This window comes from Petromyzon marinus, chromosome 9 (assembly GCF_048934315.1).
Source record: "Petromyzon marinus isolate PM22_M1 ecotype Great Lakes invasive population chromosome 9, UKy_Petmar_22M1.pri1.0, whole genome shotgun sequence".
NCBI classification, from domain to species: Eukaryota; Metazoa; Chordata; class Hyperoartia; order Petromyzontiformes; family Petromyzontidae; genus Petromyzon; species Petromyzon marinus.
In genome coordinates this window covers 15,830,930-15,851,990 of record NC_133675.1, presented here as the reverse complement: position 1 = coordinate 15,851,990, position 21,061 = coordinate 15,830,930, and the positions used below count along the sequence as shown (strand labels likewise).

Sequence of the window (21,061 nt, the reverse complement as noted above, 5' to 3'; positions counted from 1 at the left end):
AAATAAGCATAACTTATAAATAACACATTCTTTTTTTTTTTGGGGGGGGGGGGGTGAGCCGGTCAAAGCACATTGACGCTAGAGAGTGCTGCAATTGTTGGCGTTGTGTTGGTCATCCGCTCCATCCGGTGTCACAGTATTCATGTGGTTCGCACGTTCTGTACAAAGTGTCCGTGTCCACGCGCACGCAACGCAACAATAAGAGCCACCCGGCTTTGAACGGGCTAAACGTAGCCACTGTCCCTCCCCAACGTAAACCAGACAGGGAGGTAGCTCCTTTGAACTCGTCGCTTTGACGAACATCAAGCATCGCCGTGCACAAACGGGTTATTGGGTGGCGCTTGCCTAGAAAGGTGGACCTTAACCAGAGGTGGAAATTCCACTTTCCTATGGCGGGGGCGAGTCTGTTTCACGACGAGCGTTGACTCGACACTGTGCGGTGCAGCCGAGTCAGGTGATGGCTCATCTCACCGAGCGCCGAGAGAGCCGAGAGAATGACGAAGGAGCGAACGCCACGAATGTCTCATCGCGACTCTCTTGGCGCTAACCGGACGACGCTACTCGCCGTGCCCGAATTAATGACATCACAACGCTCAGACATTGTGATGTCATAACACGACCACGTCGGGGGGGGGGGGGTGGGAGGCGCGTTAATGCGACGCTGCAGTACCTTTGGAGTTTGGGGTTAATGTCACAACGCTGCCGTGTTAAGGTGAAAGTCACAATAGCGCTAGGCTCGGGACGACATCGCCATGTCACTGCGCGCGGTTCGCACGCACGCACGCACGCATGCACGCACGCAGCCAATGGCGCCCAATGGGAGGTGCGCGTGTGGCGGGCACGCACACTCACTTGAGGATCTGATCGTTGACGCTCTTGTTTTTAAACTTGGGCTGGTCCCTCTGCAGGGGCTGAACGGTGAAGCACTGGATGTCTGTTGGTGGTCACAGTCAGGGGTCCATTCACAATGGTCGCCGCGCCTAGGTTGAGGGGAAGCCGTAACCCTAGGCACACCAAGAGGTCTCGTGCCGTGGATACATAACAGAGAGACGGCACGTCCTTGGCTGTCCTATACATGTTTGAGAGTTTAAACAATTATATATACTTTATGGTTATGGCCAAGTGTAGGGACCATCACTCTCGTAGTATAATACAATTCCAGTGCAGTGACATTGCTAAACCGCTATTGCAATGTGCCTCACTATGATTTTAAAGTCTTTTATTCCCCTCACTTATAAATATTTGAACTCTCATCCAAGAGCAACACACGGCCAAGATATAGATCTTCAACATTATACCTATTTGCTTTTTGAATTACATTTTATTTTAACGATTCCCCTTCCTATTACTTGACTTCTGTGATCATACCTAAAGCTGAGAAAGACATTCTACAAAATCCTCAGACTGCTTAGGATTCTGCATGATGACCCGACGCTCAAAGCCAGACTCACCCATTAGTACGTTTAAGATGCTCAGTGTTAGTGTCAAACGCTTACAGCTAATCGATGGCACCCGTTGGATTGTAAGGGAGCCAAATGCTTACAGAGCTAAACGATGGCAAGTTAATGTAAAAGGCTGAACGGGACGTCTCCCCCAATGCGTAGAGCATTCTGTGGATGGAAGAGTGAGCGCACGCTGTTTTATATCGCCACTGAAAAAAGAAATGCAAATCAGCAATTTTTTAATGAACTTTGCGGACACCGTGAGCGATAGCGACACGTCACATGCTGTGATGCACGGGGGGCATTAAGCCATAAAATGTCTCGATTGGCCGAGATGGATCGATAGCAAGATTGCCGATTCCACCGAGAGAGGGACGACGTGTCCTCCCCGTGTCCTCACAGGCGGCGCGGGGCGAAGGTTGCTACAGGTGATCGGTGCACACCCGTGACCCGGGGGCCGAAGAGAACAGGGTTGGTGGATCACGCCGATTTGTGCAACTCTCTCACCCGGTGGGTTGCAAGGTGGCCAAGAGCTGGCAGCACAATCCGTGTGCCGGCTCGCCCGGGGCCACGCGGGGGGGTGGGCAGCTGCCCTCGAATGTTCGACGCGAGCAGGGCGCGCCGACATGCCGAGGCAAATTACGCAAGCGCCGCAGCAATGCAAAATATCAAATATATGTCATGCGTATGGAGCATTCCCGCTAGGCCCGAGTCCTTCTGGTGACGCCGTGGAGGATACTCTGCGACGGAGCGCTGCGCACGTTCTCGCCGGGCGGACTCGTCGTCTTCATCTTCTCGGCGTTGGGGAACTGGGCGAGGAGGCGCGCCTCGAAGTCCTCTCGCCGCTCGTACTCCTTGCCGCGGTAGATGAACATCTTGTTCTGTGTGGAGACGGGGAAGGGGGCGATCGCAGGGTTGGCGGCGTGCGCTGGGAGTGGTGGGTGGCTGCCCCGTTCGCACAGGGCGCCGCTGCCGGCGCCGCCGCCGCACTCGACAGCCGCTCACCTTGACGCTTGCGGGGGTGCGATGACCCGTCGCCCAAGCCTCAGACTGAAGCACCCTTCGGAATTTAAGTTGTAGAGTAAAAGGTGAAGGCGGAGCCCTGCAAGTTATTGCGCATAGCAATGCTGGCGGAAGAGGGAGCTCTATAGAGCCGCTCTCGAGCGTAACTTAATCTACTCTTCCACAATGGGCGGATGCGTTGGACGAGGTGGGTGGGGCCCACACTTTAGCCACCTCCCAATCGACTGCGGTGCGCTCATTATTATTGCTGCTGCATGAACAACAATAATAAGCCACTTTGTTGGGCTATCATTTGTGGCAATGTCGCTTCTGAGAGAGAGCTATACAGCTCAGTGGACCTTACCTGGTCAAATAAATAAAATAGTTGAGTTTTAAATAGTTGAGAGTGTGCATGAGTTCCATCTGCCATGCCTTGCAGTGGAAAGAGAACCAGGCGTCGTGTCACCAACTGGACAAGGCGCTTCTCCCCAGCACCACACAACGCGATCACCCGGGGAAGGGCAAACGTGCAGAACGGGGCTCACGGATTCAAGCGGGGGGTGGGGGCTGGCGGGGTTTGGCCCATCTGGACGCGTTGATTTTGTTTGGCCCATCTCGACGGGTTGATTTTGTTTGGCCCATTACGAAGCATTGATTTTGTTTGGCCCATCTGGATGCGTTGATTTTGTTTGGCCCATCTGGACGCGTTGATTTTGTTTGGCCCATCTGGACGCATTGATTTTGTTTGGCCCATCTGGACGCGTTGATTTTGTTTGGCCCATCTCGACGCGTTGATTTTGTTTGGCCCATTTGGACGCGTTGATTTTGTTTGGCCCATCTGGACGCGTTGATTTTGTGTGGCCCATCTCGACGCGTTGATTTTGTTTGGCCCATCTGGACGCGTTGATTTTGTTTGGCCCATCTGGACGCGTTGATTTTGTTTGGCCCATCTCGACGCGTTGATTTTGTTTGGCCCATCTGGACGCGTTGATTTTGTTTGGCCCATCTCGACGCGTTGATTTTGTTTGGCCCATCTTGACGCGTTGATTTTGTTTGGCCCATCTGGACGCGTTGATTTTGTTCTCACGCTACAAGGGGGCAGCGTGGCTCCTCACCCGCAGGAATGACGGGAAGCCTTGCCCAAAGTAGCCCACGGCAAAGTAGTCTGGCTTGGGCCGCATCACCGTGATGATGTTTTCGTAAAACTTCGCCTGTCGTCTCTGTGTGCACAGACAGGCAGAGAGACAACATTCACTTATTTGTGACCCGGAAGAGCCCATTGGCTCCTGCAGTCTCTCTTATACAAGCAGCGGGTTTATGTAAAAGCAACAACAGCAAACAATTTCCAACGTGTAAACAAAACAATGCAGAAGGGCATAGACATCTGACTATAAAAAACAGTTATAGATATAACACCAAGCCAAGATACAGAGACAGCGATTCAGCCAAATAAAGATGTGACGCCGAACACTGCCAGAGTTAAACGTGCCACGATTGGTGCAGCGCACGTGTGCAGGCAGTGACGTTGTAGACTGAACAGCGTGGTACACGGGTGTATGCTTAGCAGCCGGCACACGTTCCCACTGTGTATTTACCTACGAGGGTGTTAATAATGCTTTAAGTGCTGGCTGGAATGAACGGATCGTTCGTTGTGCAATTCAGCCGTTGTGATTCATCGACGGCCAAGTTAAAGTCAAAGTGTCTCCCTGCTTCAATGAGCATTTGAAGCAGCGCTCATCTCCAGAAGTGGAAATTCCACATTTCCATGGCAGTGGCCAGTCGCTGCATAGGACAGCAGCTGTTGACTTTTTACAAAGTGGTACTTATCATATCAACCTCAGAGAGAGTCAACCTGTGACTGGGATTTAATTCCAAAACTTCTCTGCCGAGGAGTCCAGCGAGGTTAATCATACGAGCAAAAAGACAATCCAGCGAAGAGATTTGCTGTACTGCTATGTAATGATGATCTCTGCGAGATCCACCAACCCCCACCTCAAAATCAATGGATCACAGTTGGACTGGGCCGCAAAAAAAGAAAAATATATTTACTCACGAACGAGCATAGCTTACTCAGCCAACAAGATCTTTATTAAGGCATTATACGGCAAGCTACACGTTGTGGTTATTCAGTGCTGTGAGCTGAGTCAACGAGAGATGCAGTGAGGCTCGTGGCTAACGAGCAGCCCCAGTGGAGAGGGCCACTGAGGAGGTGCCTACCAGGATGTTGCTGAGCTGCTCGTAGTCGAATATCTCCGTCTCGTACTGCTGCGCCAGCTCCTTGCAAAGCCCGATCGCCTCCTCCCACATCTAGAGAACCGCACGAATGTGCACACGCACAAAGACAAAGGTCCCCCGTATAGCCTTGGCAGACTGTTGGGGGCAAGTGCTGTTAAGCGAGCACCTATGAAGGCTGGCACGGCATACGAGGGGGTGGGTGGCCAGCACCACGCCCGGCCGCCTTGGTTTCCCTAGTGGCAATGTTTACACACTGCACCAGGTACTCATTTGAAGCTGAGTTGACCTAGGGGAGGTCCAGGGCCAGATAATCTTCCCTGGCGTTGGCCGTGAGAGCTTTGGTCACTGGGTTCGTAGCGCAGCGCGCCAACCGCTGCACTAGCTCACGCACACACAAGGGGATAATGCATTAATTTAAGTTAGCCACTTTGCAATTCGTTGCTGAATTGAATTTCTCCGCATATCTTCCAGTTATGGGGTTGTTTGACCATACCTCACCACACCGGTCAGTATGAGTTGCTTAAGGGGGGAGTGGGTGTGCAGAATCAGTTTAGACACACTTGCCATTGATATCATCCGTGGCCGTTCATCAAACTCGGGACAAAAAGTTCGTAGCACGGTGCTCCAAACACCGCACCACCGCCGCCACCCGAGTAAAAGAGTGGCCAAAACCGCGTGGCCTAATCCACGAATTAAGACAACACCAGTGCACATGGCTGTGCCAGTTGGCTCGATTGTAACTGGCATAGAGCTGTGTTGGTCCCAGCGCCCCGGCAGTGTGTAAATTCCACAGCTGGCTCAAAGCATCCCAATGGAAATGAGCGCTGCCCCAACGCTGCTTGGAGCACCGATGCACTCTGACATTTGACTCAGCGCTCGGTGGGTAGAACAGCAGAGCAACTGATATGAAAAAAAAAATCAGTTCAAGTCTTGGGCATGGTCAACTGAGCTGGTCAACACTCGCGAGGTGGATACTGAGAGCACGGCCTATTGTGGATGCTCTCCATGGTGAGTGGCCACTTCACGGAGAGAAGGCTCGCCTTGCCAAACGAACGTCACAAGAAGTGGATACGACCCACCGATCATGCGAGCGTAGGGGCAGAGACTTTGACTTCAGGCACTGTAGCATTGCATCAGCTGTTGTAGCCGTGTTTGACAGGAGAGCCAAGTGATACTTGAACTATTCCCGTGCGTGGTGAAGTACGGTCACAACCCCCATGGCGTAGCGGGGGGTGGGTTGGTGGGAGAGGGCGCACCTTCAATTCAGCAATGGATTGACAATTGGCCATAAATCATTTTTTTTTAATCATAGCCAAGGTCTGCGCGTACATTTGTAGATGGTTAAACATTAATTACGAGAATAATGTGGGCAACCATCCCATTGCAGGACCCTCCTGAAAAATATTGAGACTCCATGAGTCTTGATGTGTACACCAAGTCAAATAGGTGCCCTGCTCAAACAAGCAATGGGGGCAGCACTCATCTCTATCGATGTCCCTGAGAGTGGTGTAAAGTCCACATTACCACGGCAGGGGCTAGTCTGGTTCAGAAGAAAACCACTCGACCAAATTGTTATGGATTTTACTTAACAGCAGTAGAGATATTTTAATCGATAATAAAATGCACACTGGCATGCATGCACGTGCACAAAACCACTTGCACATGCATGTAAAACAAAACACATTTAACATCAGACGCAACCCAAAAACAAAAACCGGGTTCCTATTTGATGGCAATATCACTATTAAAAAAAATGTTGGTTGCTTGAATTTGCATAAATTTCAAAATGCCAAATCACCTCTAATCCCAGCTCTGACTACAGGATGGTGTTGCCACCATTATGGGTCTCAAATTCCATTACGAGTGCCATCAACTAGCAGACAGTGGCTCGCGGCATGCACCGCGCATCATCGCTGCGGTCATGGGGGGCTCTCTCTCAGCTTGCACACGGAGACAAGGATGAGACGAGGATGAGACAAGGGTGAGACAAGGATGAGACGAGGATGAGACGAGGATGAGACAAGGATGAGACAAGGATGAGACAAGGATGAGACGAGGATGAGACGAGGATGAGACAAGGATGAGACAAGGATGAGACAAGGATGAGACAAGGATGAGACGAGGATGAGACGAGGATGAGACAAGGATGAGACAAGGAAGAGGCAAGGATGAGACGAGGATGAGACGAGGATGAGACGAGGATGAGACAAGGATGAGACAAGGATGAGACAAGGATGAGACAAGGATGAGACGAGGATGAGACAAGGATGAGACAAGGATGAGACAAGGATGAGACAAGGATGAGACGAGGATGAGACGAGGATGAGACGAGGATGAGACGAGGATGAGACGAGGATGAGACGAGGATGAGACAAGGATGAGACGAGGATGAGACGAGGATGAGACCAGGATGAGACAAGGATGAGACGAGGATGAGACAAGGATGAGACAAGGATGAGACGAGGATGAGACGAGGATGAGACAAGGATGAGACGAGGATGAGACGAGGATGAGACAAGGATGAGACGAGGATGAGACAAGGATGAGACGAGGATGAGACAAGGATAAGACAAGGATGAGACAAGGATGAGACAAGGATGAGACGAGGATGAGACGAGGATGAGACGAGGATGAGACAAGGATGAGACAAGGATGAGACGAGGATGAGACAAGGATGAGACGAGGATGAGACGAGGATGAGACGAGGATGAGACAAGGATGAGACAAGGATGAGACGAGGATGAGACAATGATGAGACAAGGATGAGACAAGGATGAGACAAGGATGAGACGAGGATGAGACAAGGATGAGACAAGGATGAGACGAGGATGAGACGAGGATGAGACAAGGATGAGACAAGGATGAGACGAGGATGAGACGAGGATGAGACAAGGATGAGACGAGGATGAGACGAGGATGAGACGAGGATGAGACAAGGATGAGACAAGGATGAGACGAGGATGAGACGAGGATGAGACAAGGATGAGACGAGGATGAGACGAGGATGAGACAAGGATGAGACAAGGATGAGACAAGGATGAGACGAGGATGAGACAAGGATGAGACGAGGATGAGACGAGGATGAGACAAGGATGAGACAAGGATGAGACAAGGATGAGACGAGGATGAGACGAGGATGAGACAAGGATGAGACAAGGATGAGACAAGGATGAGACAATGATGAGACGAGGATGAGACGAGGATGAGACAAGGATGAGACAAGGATGAGACAAGGATGAGACAAGGATGAGACGAGGATGAGACAAGGATGAGACAAGGATGAGACAAGGATGAGACGAGGATGAGACAAGGATGAGACAAGGATGAGACAAGGGTGAGACGAGGATGAGACGAGGATGAGACGAGGATGAGACGAGGATGAGACAAGGATGAGACAAGGATGAGACGAGGATGAGACGAGGATGAGACGAGGATGAGACAAGGATGAGACGAGGATGAGACGAGGATGAGACGAGGATGAGACAAGGATGAGACAAGGATGAGACGAGGATGAGACGAGGATAAGACGAGGATGAGACAAGGATGAGACGAGGATGAGACGAGGATGAGACAAGGATGAGACAAGGATGAGACAAGGATGAGACGAGGATGAGACGAGGATGAGACAAGGATGAGACAAGGATGAGACAAGGATGAGACGAGGATGAGACGAGGATGAGACGAGGATGAGACGAGGAAAAGACAAGGATGAGACAAGGATGAGACGAGGATGAGACGAGGATGAGACGAGGATGAGACGAGGATAAGACAAGGATGAGACGAGGATAAGACAAGGATGAGACGAGGATGAGACAAGGATGAGACAAGGATGAGACAAGGATGAGACAGGATGAGACAGGATGAGACAAGGGTAAGACAGGATGAGACAAGGATGAGACAGGATGAGACAAGGGTAAGACAAGGATGAGAGGACGGACACCGGTGTGGATGCGACACCACGAGAGGGAGCTCTGGCAGTGACACCTTAAAGTTACTCACAAACAAACCTCCAAATGTGTGTTGGCAGCCCACGATACGCAACCCAGGAGTACACACATTACACAAGTGGTTTACTTGGTTTTTTTTGGGCTGCGTCTTTAAATCCACACACAAGCACCGGAGCATTGACGTAAAAAAACACATTTGTGCAAACACGCGGGAACGGCATGACGGCACGACGCCACACAGGGCACCAAACAACAGAGCGTGCCACCGTTCATCATAAACCCGTGTCGTACTGTGGGGTTCGGCTCCTCTTACAGGCCCCCATCGCCTTCTCCTGCACATGATGCAAGGGCACGCACGCCACGCGGAGGGTGAGTACAATGTCACACGCTCGCCGTCGTGTGGACGCAACCCCCAGCGGAAACTTGGGGCACCTGTGATGCCGGCTGGCAGAGCCACGCTTGGGATCAGTGGTGCCAACACCACAGCCGTTCTCATGGGCCGTGTTCAGCTGCTGCACTGTGTTCGTGTCACGTGACGTCTGCCTCAAAGTAGACCCGTCAACGGTCCTCTCACGGTGACGACTGTAACAGGAGTCTAAAGTCAACAGGTAATCACAGCTAATGCCGTTGACGTCAGCACACCCTTGTTCACCACTTCTTCCCTCCTGCCAGATCCCACAACTTGTTGAATGGTTGAATGCAACCTCAAAGTTTTGCTTATAGCGCATCCCGGTCATCGAGACCTTGGGTGCCACGCTGACGCCGGCCTGGGCTAGCTGCCATCCTACATCCTGCAGATCCACCCCCGCCATCGCAGCGCCCCCTCGTCCTCACCACATCTGATAACAAAGCTTTGTTTACAAACACAGCACGTGTGGTAGCGATGTGTGACAAATAGTCAAACGGTGGTAGACAAAGGGTCAGTAAGTGGTAACGATGTTATTGATATAGACGAGCTAAGGTAACCCCCGCCCGTGCCCCCTGAGATTTGACCTCGTGACCTTCCAACTGCGAGCCGGGTGCTCTGACCACAGTTCCAGCGAGCCAGATTCAAATGGCATCAGGAGCCCTCTAGGAGTGGCCCAGGGTTTCCCTCCCATCACGTGACAGTAACGGTGGCATTCTTGCCTGGAGTGCACCTCCAGGGCTGGCCGAGAGGGTTGCACCACACCTCCTCATCGTGAGAGGTGTTGCACCACACCTCCTCATCGTGAGAGGTGTCGCACCACACCTCCTCATCGTGAGAGGTGTCGCACCACACCTCCTCATCGTGAGAGGTGTCGCACCACACCTCCTCATCGTGAGAGGTGTCGCACCACACCTCCTCATCGTGAGAGGTGTTGCACCACACCTCCTCATCGTGAGAGGTGTCGCACCACACCTCCTCATCGTGAGAGGTGTCGCACCACACCTCCTCATCGTGAGAGGTGTCGCACCACACCTCCTCATCGTGAGTGGTGTTACACCACACCTCCTCATCGTGAGAGGTGTTACACCACACCTCCTCATCGTGAGAGGTGTTGCACTACACCTCCTCATCGTGAGAGGTGTTGCACCACACCTCCTCATCGTGAGAGGTGTCGCACCACACCTCCTCATCGTGAGAGGTGTCGCACCACACCTCCTCATCGTGAGAGGTGTTACACCACACCTCCTCATCGTGAGAGGTGTCGCACCACACCTCCTCATCGTGAGAGGTGTTACACCACACCTCATCGTGAGAGGTGTTGCACCACACCTCCTCATCGTGAGTGGTGTTACACCACACCTCCTCATCGTGAGTGGTGTTGCACCACACCTCCTCATCGTGAGTGGTGTTGCACCACACCTCCTCACCCTGAGAGGTGTTGCACCGCACCTCCTCATTGTGAGAGGTGTTGCACCACACCTCCTCATCGTGAGAGGTGTTACACCACACCTCCTCATCGTGAGAGGTGTTGCACCACACCTCCTCATCGTGAGAGGTGTTGCACCACACCTCCTCATCGTGAGAGGTGTTGCACCACACCTCCTCATCGTGAGAGGTGTTGCACCACACCTCCTCATCGTGAGAGGTGTTGCACCACACCTCCTCATCGTGAGAGGTGTTGCACCACACCTCCTCATCGTGAGAGGTGTTGCACCACACCTCCTCATCGTGAGAGGTGTTGCACCACACCTCCTCATCGTGAGAGGTGTTGCACCACACCTCCTCATCCTGAGAGGTGTTGCACCACACCTCCTCATCGTGAGAGGTGTTGCACCACACCTCCTCATCCTGAGAGGTGTTGCACCACACCTCCTCATCGTGAGAGGTGTTGCACCGCAACCTCCTCACCTTGCCCTTGTCGAAGTAGCCGATGATGTCGCCGTAGAGCATCTCCTTGAGCTCGCGCTGGGTGTTGCCCTTCTGGGCTCCTCGCAGGTTCAAGTGCGACGCGCACGGATCGTCCGACCACTGACGACCGAAGGGAGGGGAGAAGAGAGGGGGGAAGAGTTGGGGGAGGAGAGGAGGAAGGGAGGGCGAAGGGCGCCGGCGGGGCAGCGGCGTCACGCAACGAAGTGCGATCATTCGCATGGTGATTGAGTTTGAACACAGCACTATGAGGCCGGCCACGGTCAGGGCTAAGGTGATACTGCACGTTAAAAGGTGATATCTAGACAGCAAAAAGCTCAGTCCTCCCAGCATGCTTTGCACGTCACGTTAGATCACCATTCTGTGCGTGTGTAATGCACAATGGCCTTGGTGTAGACCACATGATGATTTTAAATTGTGGCTATATTATCTTAGTCAGCAGTAGGGCAATGGGCTAGCTGCCATCATTGCCTCCCACTGCCTGGTGAGACTGAACGCGGTACAATCCTCACTGCCAAATGGCATCCATGCTCAAGTGAGAGTGGGGCGGTGTTCATCTCCATTGGCTGCCCTGAGCCAGTGGTGGACAACAATTCACATGCCGAGGACCGCTCTTGCCGAAGAATAATCGCTGTAGATTCTCCCACGCGGTGGAACTCGTTTAGCCAAACCCGGAAGGTATGATACAATGATCCGAACCCCAGCTGGGATTTCAACTCTCACACTTCAGACTGTGAGCTCATCACTCCAAGCGCACTGGGCCACGTGGGAGGACTTTACATACAGAACGATAAATCATTCAATTAGGAGTAAAGCAAGGCCCAATTGGACGTGCTCGCTGCAGGAACCTTGGGGGCTGGGCACGTTTGGCTAATGGGGGTCAAGGTTCAGGATGGAGAGTCAATGAGGCGAGTGAAGGAACGTCTGACTGCAACGCGCGCGGAAACGTACGGAACGTTTAGCGCAGGAATTTTGACAATCAAAGTCATGCGCAAACAAATGTTGCTTTCAATGCAACGATTAAAAACGCACTCTTTAGTCCACTTACATTGCGAGTGGTTGCACGGTCCCCGTTTAGCAAGCCGCTAGGCAATACCGTTTCATTATTTATGACGGGTCAGCAAATTGTAGAACCTTAATTAAAAAAACATCTTCGCCGTAACTTTCTGTGCTTCCGCTTAAGAGGTCTATTGTTTTTTTTTTGCGACGAGAGAATAATATAATTTACATTTTATTTATTTAAGCAGCTGAAATCTCGGAGTTTATATTTTTTACAAAAGCGCCACCTATTGTCAGCATTATTTTTCTCACGTGAATTGCTATTGCATGCACGATCTCGCCAACAATCCATTCAGTCTCAGATTTATATACAATGCTCGACTCATTATTTGACTTTCACAAATGGAAACAATGTACAGGCATGCATTTGGCACGACGCGAATAGATGTTTAATGTCCGGTGCTTTTTGTCTTACAATATTTGACTCTGACGGCGCTGTTCGCATCACAAGCTACGAGACAAAGTGTAAATTCGCAGAGCGATGCTGGAGAGCAGCGCTCGGTGGTGGATATCGCAGAGCGACCTCTGAGGCTCGTAGTGCCACCCAGACTAATGCTCGTTGTATGATAGTAAACCCGATATTTAAAAAAAAAAATTATCAACACTTCGTCAAATTAAGTGCAGAATTGTATTTAACGTGATCAGTAACATTTTTTTCTGGGGTTATTGGCGACTGTGGGCTGAGACCATCAACTCACTGAACCCGAGAAATGGGTTTACGCACCCAGGATCTTAGCGGTGCCGCTCAGCAAGCTGATTTCTGAGCCACCAGCCACCTCTTCAATCTTAGGATTTTTTTATTATTAATACAGTAGAATTTACTCATGGTATAGTCTTGTTTGTTTGCAGACCGAATATTTTTCTTTCCATTAAATAATTTGCATTTATAATGCGAAAACTTATTAATTTACATTTTTATTTTTTGATTTAAAGCTTTCGTGACTGCAGTAATTCATTTTGTTAGTTTTTTCGGTAAAGTCACGTTGAAGAGAAACAACAAAATAATAAAATATATATTGCTTTATATAAAAAACTAAGAATATGAATTTACATTTTATTTGTAACTACTGAGTAATGTTTTTGAAACGGTGTTTTTGCATCGTAGCGCTTTGCAAAATCCAAATCTGCTTCTGTTTTGCCGTACTTACTAAACCTCAGGCCTCCCTCGAAAGATCCTCGGTGCGAAATGGGTTCTTCTTACCACGTTGTAAATAGAGGTCATCTCGCGACTTATCTACCTCGCTAGCGTTCCAGAATTTTAGGGGCGATGCTCGCAGCACACGTTCGGAGCAACGGTCCTTTCGCTGGCTGGCTATACGCGACGAAAGAATGAACACCCGCAGCCCAGAAGTCACGACGGCACGCCACTGGCATCTATTTGTGGTGGGGGCGGCGGTGGATGGGAAGGAGGAGCAGTGTGGGGTTTGCAGAAGCCTCGCCTTCAACAGGTGGGTGTAGAGCAGCAGTGTGTACCCGGCCTCCGTGTAGTTGTCGCACTGCAGGTGTAGGTCGTGCAGCTTGTACAGGTACCTAGGAGGCAGCGGCATGCAACCGCTTGCTCACCGCTTTCTCTGGCACTGCGTTCCCAGCAGACCTCTCCCCATTGCTTGACACACGCGGTGGTGCGAGGGGGGGGGGGGGGGCACTCATCGCTGTGCGACAGGCCTGATGTGCAGGCACGTATCGGAACCCCTATATTATACATTATCTTCGTGCACAGGTAGCCAAGGTGGCTCAGTGGACCGATATCAGGCCTATTTACAGATCTGGAATGCCGTGTTTCAGCCACCAATGATTAAACTGGGTTGCCAAGTATTTTATTTTGTCTGTCACTTAATTCAGACTATCCAAATTTGGAGGATTAAAACAAATGGTTGATATCCATGCAAGGAAATATATAATGATGCACCACCAAGTGTGGCTAACAAGACTATTGAAGAGACTCCAGAAGTAGTTCTGCTACATCCTCTTCTGGGGCCAACCATCACCGCAACGCGATGTTCCGCCGCTCGCTGTCCCGCGTGGAGACCACAACAACGCGGGGATGCCCCCGGCACGACTGACGCAAAATTAGGAAAACAAATCCACGAATAAACAAAGTGAGAACTAAACAATCCATATGCAATTAAAAACACCGACACAAACTCATTTGTCATTAACGTTGCCTTAAAACGGAACAATATAATACGGGCAACAAATAAGATTATGACGGACGTGTGGATTTTTTTTTCTCTTTTGTGCTTGTGTGCACCACTGCCAGCAGCGTCGCCAAATACTTCGTGTGGGAATGAAGTCCATTCCCGTCGACCTCCTGGGGGTCAAACTCAGGGCGTGGCTCAACACTAGAGGCCTCCATGGCCACGGCACAGCAGCCACGGGATCTCTGATTAACGACGACGGCGGCACTGCCGCCGCCCCGAGCCAGCCAGGTGTGTCCGGGAGGCCGAGGGCGCGCGCAGTCTGGGCTTCGGGGAGGCGTCGGAGCGTAAATTGCGAGCGACGTCAAATAAATCAACGCAATTTCTCCGTAGAAGCAGCGCGGGCTCGACGCACGTGCTGCGTCGGAAATGCACGGCCGTGCCGCCGCAAAGTCATTTAACGCCGGCCGCTGGATTTATGCAGAAATCCTAAGCGTGTGGCAGCAGATCAGTCGTATCTTTTTATTGTGTGTTTTTATATGTGGCAATGCGCAGAGTGTTTCAAATTAAATGTCACATCCGTAGCAGGGCCTCGGTTTGGGAATCGTGGTAGGAGAGGAGGGAGGGGAGGACGAGGAGAGGGGCAGGAGGAGTAATTTGAAGAGGATACCTATTCATGGATAATTTTTGTTTCTCCGGAAGGAATTCGTTTTCGACAATAACTGCATGACGATTGCCCTTCCAAGTATTGTTGGGCATGCCGATGACTTCTTGGAAAGTGGTGGTTTTGTGATGATGATGGAGGAGCAGGAAGGTGCTCCAGCCACAGGAGCGCCCCTGGCTAATTTATTACAAGGCAGGAGTTTAAAATCCTGGTCAGAGTAAACTCAGGCAATAATCATCAACTTGATCTCACCAATGGTTGGTAACATTAGTAACATTTGTTGAGGCTACCCACTTGGTGGGAAGTTAGAAGTCCCATTTTATATAGTGACCTGGAATAGGAATGTGAAATGCCTACCCTTGTGCTCAGGATCCTAATTTGAATTGAGTATTGCTCCAACGTTTGTGAGAGCAAAGTGGCTGATGACTTTGAGAGACAGGAACACGTGGAGACACACGGTCAATTGTTGCACGTGCAGTCAAGTGTGGAACACATATACGGTTTGTTGTGTGCAGTTCTTAGGCACTGTGCAGTCGTGCAGGCGTTGTGTTCAGACCACGCAACTCACAATCAGAACACCGAGAGTTTATGAGTTTTGGTGCCAGGCACGGTGGCTCGTTTTGCTCACCGTATGTAGATCTCTTCCCGCTCGATTTCCTTGTAGAAATTCTGGACAAGACAAACGCAGGACACCAGTCAAATATAATTCTTTTCAATGTGATTGAAGGCTTCAGAGTTGTTATCGTCTTTGCGCCATACGTCCTGTTGCTGTATGCCCCTGTACCGTTCCCATTCCATTGTAATGTGCACCGATGCCTACGTTATTGAGGGCAACATTGGCACGTAAAATGAAGATTGACTGATTGGCATACACACAAGTTTCTGCCTTGACTATCTCTCCTCTTTAACATGTCTTGCATCCTAATACAAGACTACCTGAATACGCCTTGACAATAAGTTTAGAGGTGCACTTCTCCAATGTAACTGGAGCAGTGGAACAATCCACCACCCACCCGTCTCTTCACGTGGTCGTTCGACAAACTGTCACCGTTCAGGGAGTGGGATTCAGTTCACAAATAGATTTCTGTTGTTGTTTATTTATTTTTCTTTCCCTAACGCTGCAGTGGACGTAGCAGCCAGCGGTTCCCTTTGGGGGAGGTGACGCGAAACCCATGATATTGAACACGAACAGCACAGAGAGAGAAAAAACACCTCGATTATTACAACGGGCATTTCGATTGCATGCGCCCTGAACTCGACGGTGGATATTAACCGGCACATTTCGCGTCCCCAGTGCTGCGCATGTGAGAATTACGACTCCGTGGTAGCAGGGCAGCCGTGGGGGGGAGAGAGACAAAGAGAGAGAAAATCCGGGCCTGCGTGGTGGTGGTGGTGTTGGAGAGGGGTGAGTGGTGAGCACGGCACGTTGTCCACCCACCAGCAGGTTGACGGTGCAGCTCATGCGGTTGTCCATGTTCTCGTCGTGCATGATCATGCGGTAGTCCAGCAGCCGCTCCAGCAGTCGCTTCACCACGATGACGAAGCTCTCGCCCGGCTTCGCCAGGTACTTGTGCCGGCGACAGCTGTCGAGGAGGCTGCGGCGGAGAGGCGACGGCACGCGGGGGGGGGGGGGGGGGGTCACAGTGATCGGCGACCCTTCGGTGTCACACCCTACGGCTCCACTACCTCTGCTTGTCACATGCTGCACCTATGATCCGATGTTCACCGGTATCGTGCAACAACTCACATCTTCTCAAACAGGACCTTGTACTGCTCGTCACCCTTGCCTCCTTCCACCTCGTGGTCCAGCTTCGTGATGATCTCATTCTCAAACTGTGCACACGGACAGGGCCACAAATGCAAAATTAGACCCAAATCACAGGCGTGAGAAGTTGTGAAATGGAGGAGGTGGGAGATCGGCTGAGACACGACCATCGAGCACACACATACATACTCTTTGGTTCTATTCGGTAAAGTCACGTAGGTAAAAAAAGAAAACAACAAAAATCACGACGTTTCGGCCACAACACAAGTGGCCTTCTTCAGGTGAAGGAACAGAACTGTCGGGACGACAGCACTTCAATGACCGCTGCTAAGATTCGCAGCGTCTTTTAAGCTCGGTGGGAGGAGCAGGGCGCCTTGACAAAGGAGTTTACACATCAAAAATATCTGTGTTAAAGTGTTGAAGCAGCAGGGTGTTAAAGTCAGAAAATTAGCTGGGGGATTAGCATGTTTTTGTGTAGAGGGTGCAGAGGATGGTCACTTGTGTGTGCAATAGAAACAGCAAGAATCTGCTGTGAGGGGAGAGTATAAAAAAAGGTTTAATAGAAAGTTCGGAAGGAATATGCTTGGTATACCATCACTTGAAATTGCTGTTAGAAATTAGTTGACGTTTGGTATGATTTAAAACGTCTTTCCAATGGTTGCTTAATTTGAAACCATCCTCTCGGTTGAAGTTATGTCTGTGTTTGTATATCTGAATGGCTTCGTGGACAAATCTCTGGTGATAACCTGTAGGTTTACAGAGAACCTTGGTATCGGAGAAGACAATCTCATGATCACCCATAGCGTTGTAACAATGATCAGCGACAGCAGATGAATTCGTTCTGCCGTGTTTCAGATCTGATTTGTGCTCGCGAATTCGGTCAGAGATATGTCGTTTCGTCTCCCCGATATAGCAATCACCGCAGGTACAACTAAATTTGTAAACTCCGGGGTACTTTAAGTCAGGGATGACATCCTTCACGGATGGCATCAGGTCACCGATTTTGTGTACTGTATTGAACCGGACCAGGATCTTGTGTTTGTTTAAAATTTTGGAGATCTTTTTAGTAACGCCTGCTATATATGGTAGTGTTATGGTTTTGACCGGAGTATCAAGTGGTTGTTTCTGTATGGAGGGAGAAACAGCTTGGCGGATGGTACGGTCAGAGTATCCGTTTCTCTTGAGGGCCAGGTGTACATGTTTTAATTCACTGGTCAGATGGTGTTGGTCCGAAATGCAATGACCCCTGTGGTATAACGTTTTGATGAGATAATTCTTTTGAGCTGGGTGGTGGTGGGAATCAGACTTCAAGTAGGAATCTGTGTGGGTGGGTTTCCTGTAGATAGAATGCCCCAATGAGCCATCAGGTCTCCTCTCAAACAGAACATCCAAGAATGGTAGCTTGCCATCTTTCTCCACTTCCATGGTGAATTTGATGGCAGGGTGTCTGGAATTGATGTGGTGTAGGAAAAGGTTCAAAGCTGGGAGGCCATGTGGCCAAATGACGAAACTGTCATCCACATATCTCTTCCACAGGGAAGGTCTGAGGGTGGAAGTCTGGATGGCGTCTGATTCAAATTTCTCCATGAAAACATTGGCTATCACTGGTGATAAGGGAGAACCCATGAACCGAATAGAACCAAAGAGTATGGATCTTTGCAGTCACGAAAGCTTCAAATCCACACACATACACATGCAATAATATTTTTCCAAGCAAGTTGACTCAACAAAGCTAAATCTGATGACAAGGTATTGCTCATTGCTAGCGAGTTGTTTAGGACTTCACAAGGCGTTCGAAAAGGCTCGATCAGTAAGGACATTTTACGTCAGCTTTACGAGTGACAAAGCTTCAATTGATACCGGCAACCCACCTGGCCTTGATCAATTGATACCGTCAACCCACCTGACCTTGACCAATTGATACCGTCAACCCACCTGGCCTTGATCAATTGATACTGTCAATCCACCTGGCCTTAATTGCCTAACAAAGGGCCGAGGCCACACCCACCCACCACAACTCTGGCTTGGGATGATGACCACCACCATTCCACCCCCCCCCCCCCCCCGCTACGGAAGACCATGATGACCATGATGATAATGATGACCATGACGACAATGATGACCATGATCACCATGACGACCACGACGACAATGATGACCATGATGAGAATGACGACAATGATGACAATGATGACCATGATGATCATGATGACAATGATCACCATGATGACCATGATGACAATGATGACCATGATGACAATGATGACAATGATGACCATGATGACAATGATGACCATGATCACCATGATGACCATGATGACCATGATGACCATGACGACCATGATGACAATGATGACAATGATGACCATGATGACAATGATGACCATGATCACCATGATGACCATGATGACCATGATGACCATGACGACCATGATGACAATGATGACCATGATGACAATGATGACCATGATCACCATGATGACCATGACGACCATGATGACAATGATGACCATGATGACCATGATCACCATGATGACCATGATCACCATGACGACCATGATGACAATGATGACCATGATGACCATGATCACCATGATGACCATGATCACCATGACGACCATAATGACAATGACAACCATGATGACAATGATGACCATGATGACCATGATGACCATAATGACAATGATGACCATGATCACCATGATGACCATGACCACCATGACGACCATGATGACAATGATGACCATGACGACCATGATGACCATGATGACAATGATGACAATGATGACCATGATCACCATGATGACCATGATCACCATGACGACCATGATCACCATGATGACCATGATCACCATGATGACAATGACGACAATCATCACAATGATGACCATGATGACCATGATCACCATGATGACCATGATGACCATAATGACAATGATGACCATGATGACAATGATCACCATGACGACCATGACGACCATGACGACCATGATGACAATGACGACAATGATGACCATGATGACCGTGATGACCATGATGACCATGACGACAATGATCACCATGATGACCATGATGACAATGATGACCATGACGACCATGATGACCATGATGACCATGATGACAATGATCACCATGACGACCATGATCACCATGACGACCATGATGACAATGATCACCATGATGACCAAGATGACCGTGATCACCATGACGACCATGATGACCATGACGACCATGATGACAATGACGACCGTGATGACCATGATGACAATGACGACAATGATCACCATGATGACCATGATGACAATGACGACCATGATGACCATGACAACAATGATGACCATGACGACCATGATGACAATGACGACAATGATGACAATGATGACCGTGATGACCATGATGACCATGACGACAATGATCACCATGATGACCATGATGACAATGACGACAATGATCACCATGATGACCATGATGACCATGACGACAATGATCACCATGATGACTATGATGACAATGATGATCATGATGACCATGATCACCATGATGACAATGATGACAATGATGATCATGATGACCATGATCACCATGACGACTATGATGACAATGATGACCATGATGACCATGATGACCATGCACACGTCCGGTCTGTGGACGACTGGTTCGTTTGAGACGACAGGCACGAGCGGCATTGTGGGTTCAAATTCTGCTTGGAGGTCAACTCATGCCATCATCCTTGTGGGGTCAATGAAATGAAGCTCCGCTCTTACTCTGCTGATGAGACACTGTATATATCGACACAGATGCAGAGCGTTGCTTGTATCGAATTACTGCTCCTGAAATTATGCATTTCCAGAAGGCCGTGTGGGCCGATGCGTTGTATAAATAAATACCTTCAAATTTTATGTGGATAGACAGATGGATATATATAAAGGAGGTGTATCATCTGTCCATTTTGTTATATATGTGTGTGTACACTCCACAATGAGACCAATGATAATTTGAAGTTGCTGTATTCAGTCGCATCACAAGGGTAAGTTTCGGAGCCTTGGTAGACTCGGGGAGGGTTGCTGCCGTTTCACGGCGTTGACGCTGGACAAACTCTGTTTTTCCCCACGAACTGCTAAGCCACTCGGTCGCCACGAAGCCACATGCAGCTCACGGACAAATGTGCTCTTGGGCTCGGTGGATGAGTCTTGAGTTTAAATGTGAAATTTAGGAGTCAAGGCACGAATTGCAACACGTACAATAAACTTTGATTGGTGCCAGTGTCATTTATCTCAACCTAGTTAAGTCCTGAATGATGCCGATGATGCTATTGACGGAGGGTCTCCTGCCAAAAAAGTAATATCAAAGGTTTGTCTTTGCAATTGCAATTTTTTTTCCACGTGCAAAAAAAAATCCCTAAAACAACGAATCGGCAAAACATTGCAATTTAGGACACTCTTGAGAATAAATCCTCTCAGTGTGGATTTTATCG

The 21,061-nt window shown here is 49.6% G+C and overlaps 1 protein-coding gene across 2 annotated transcripts in view; it reads right to left on the bottom strand.

The window, feature by feature from the left end:
- Positions 1-21,061, bottom strand: part of LOC116940448 (dedicator of cytokinesis protein 1-like) — a 337,619-nt gene that overhangs the window by 18,566 nt on the left and 297,992 nt on the right. The window contains exons 34-42 of one of the 2 annotated variants that reach the window (XM_032950283.2): positions 16,570-16,655; positions 16,261-16,417; positions 15,451-15,491; positions 13,460-13,550; positions 10,944-11,063; positions 4,662-4,751; positions 3,560-3,664; positions 2,182-2,323; positions 853-934 (exon numbers count right to left, since the gene is read on the bottom strand). In XM_032950283.2, coding sequence (XP_032806174.1) covers positions 853-934; positions 2,182-2,323; positions 3,560-3,664; positions 4,662-4,751; positions 10,944-11,063; positions 13,460-13,550; positions 15,451-15,491; positions 16,261-16,417; positions 16,570-16,655 — 914 coding nt within the window. Of the gene's footprint in view, positions 1-852; positions 935-2,181; positions 2,324-3,559; positions 3,665-4,661; positions 4,752-8,626; positions 8,959-10,943; positions 11,064-13,459; positions 13,551-15,450; positions 15,492-16,260; positions 16,418-16,569; positions 16,656-21,061 lie in introns of those variants that run through there. The other variant, XM_076065949.1, reaches the window with a different exon arrangement.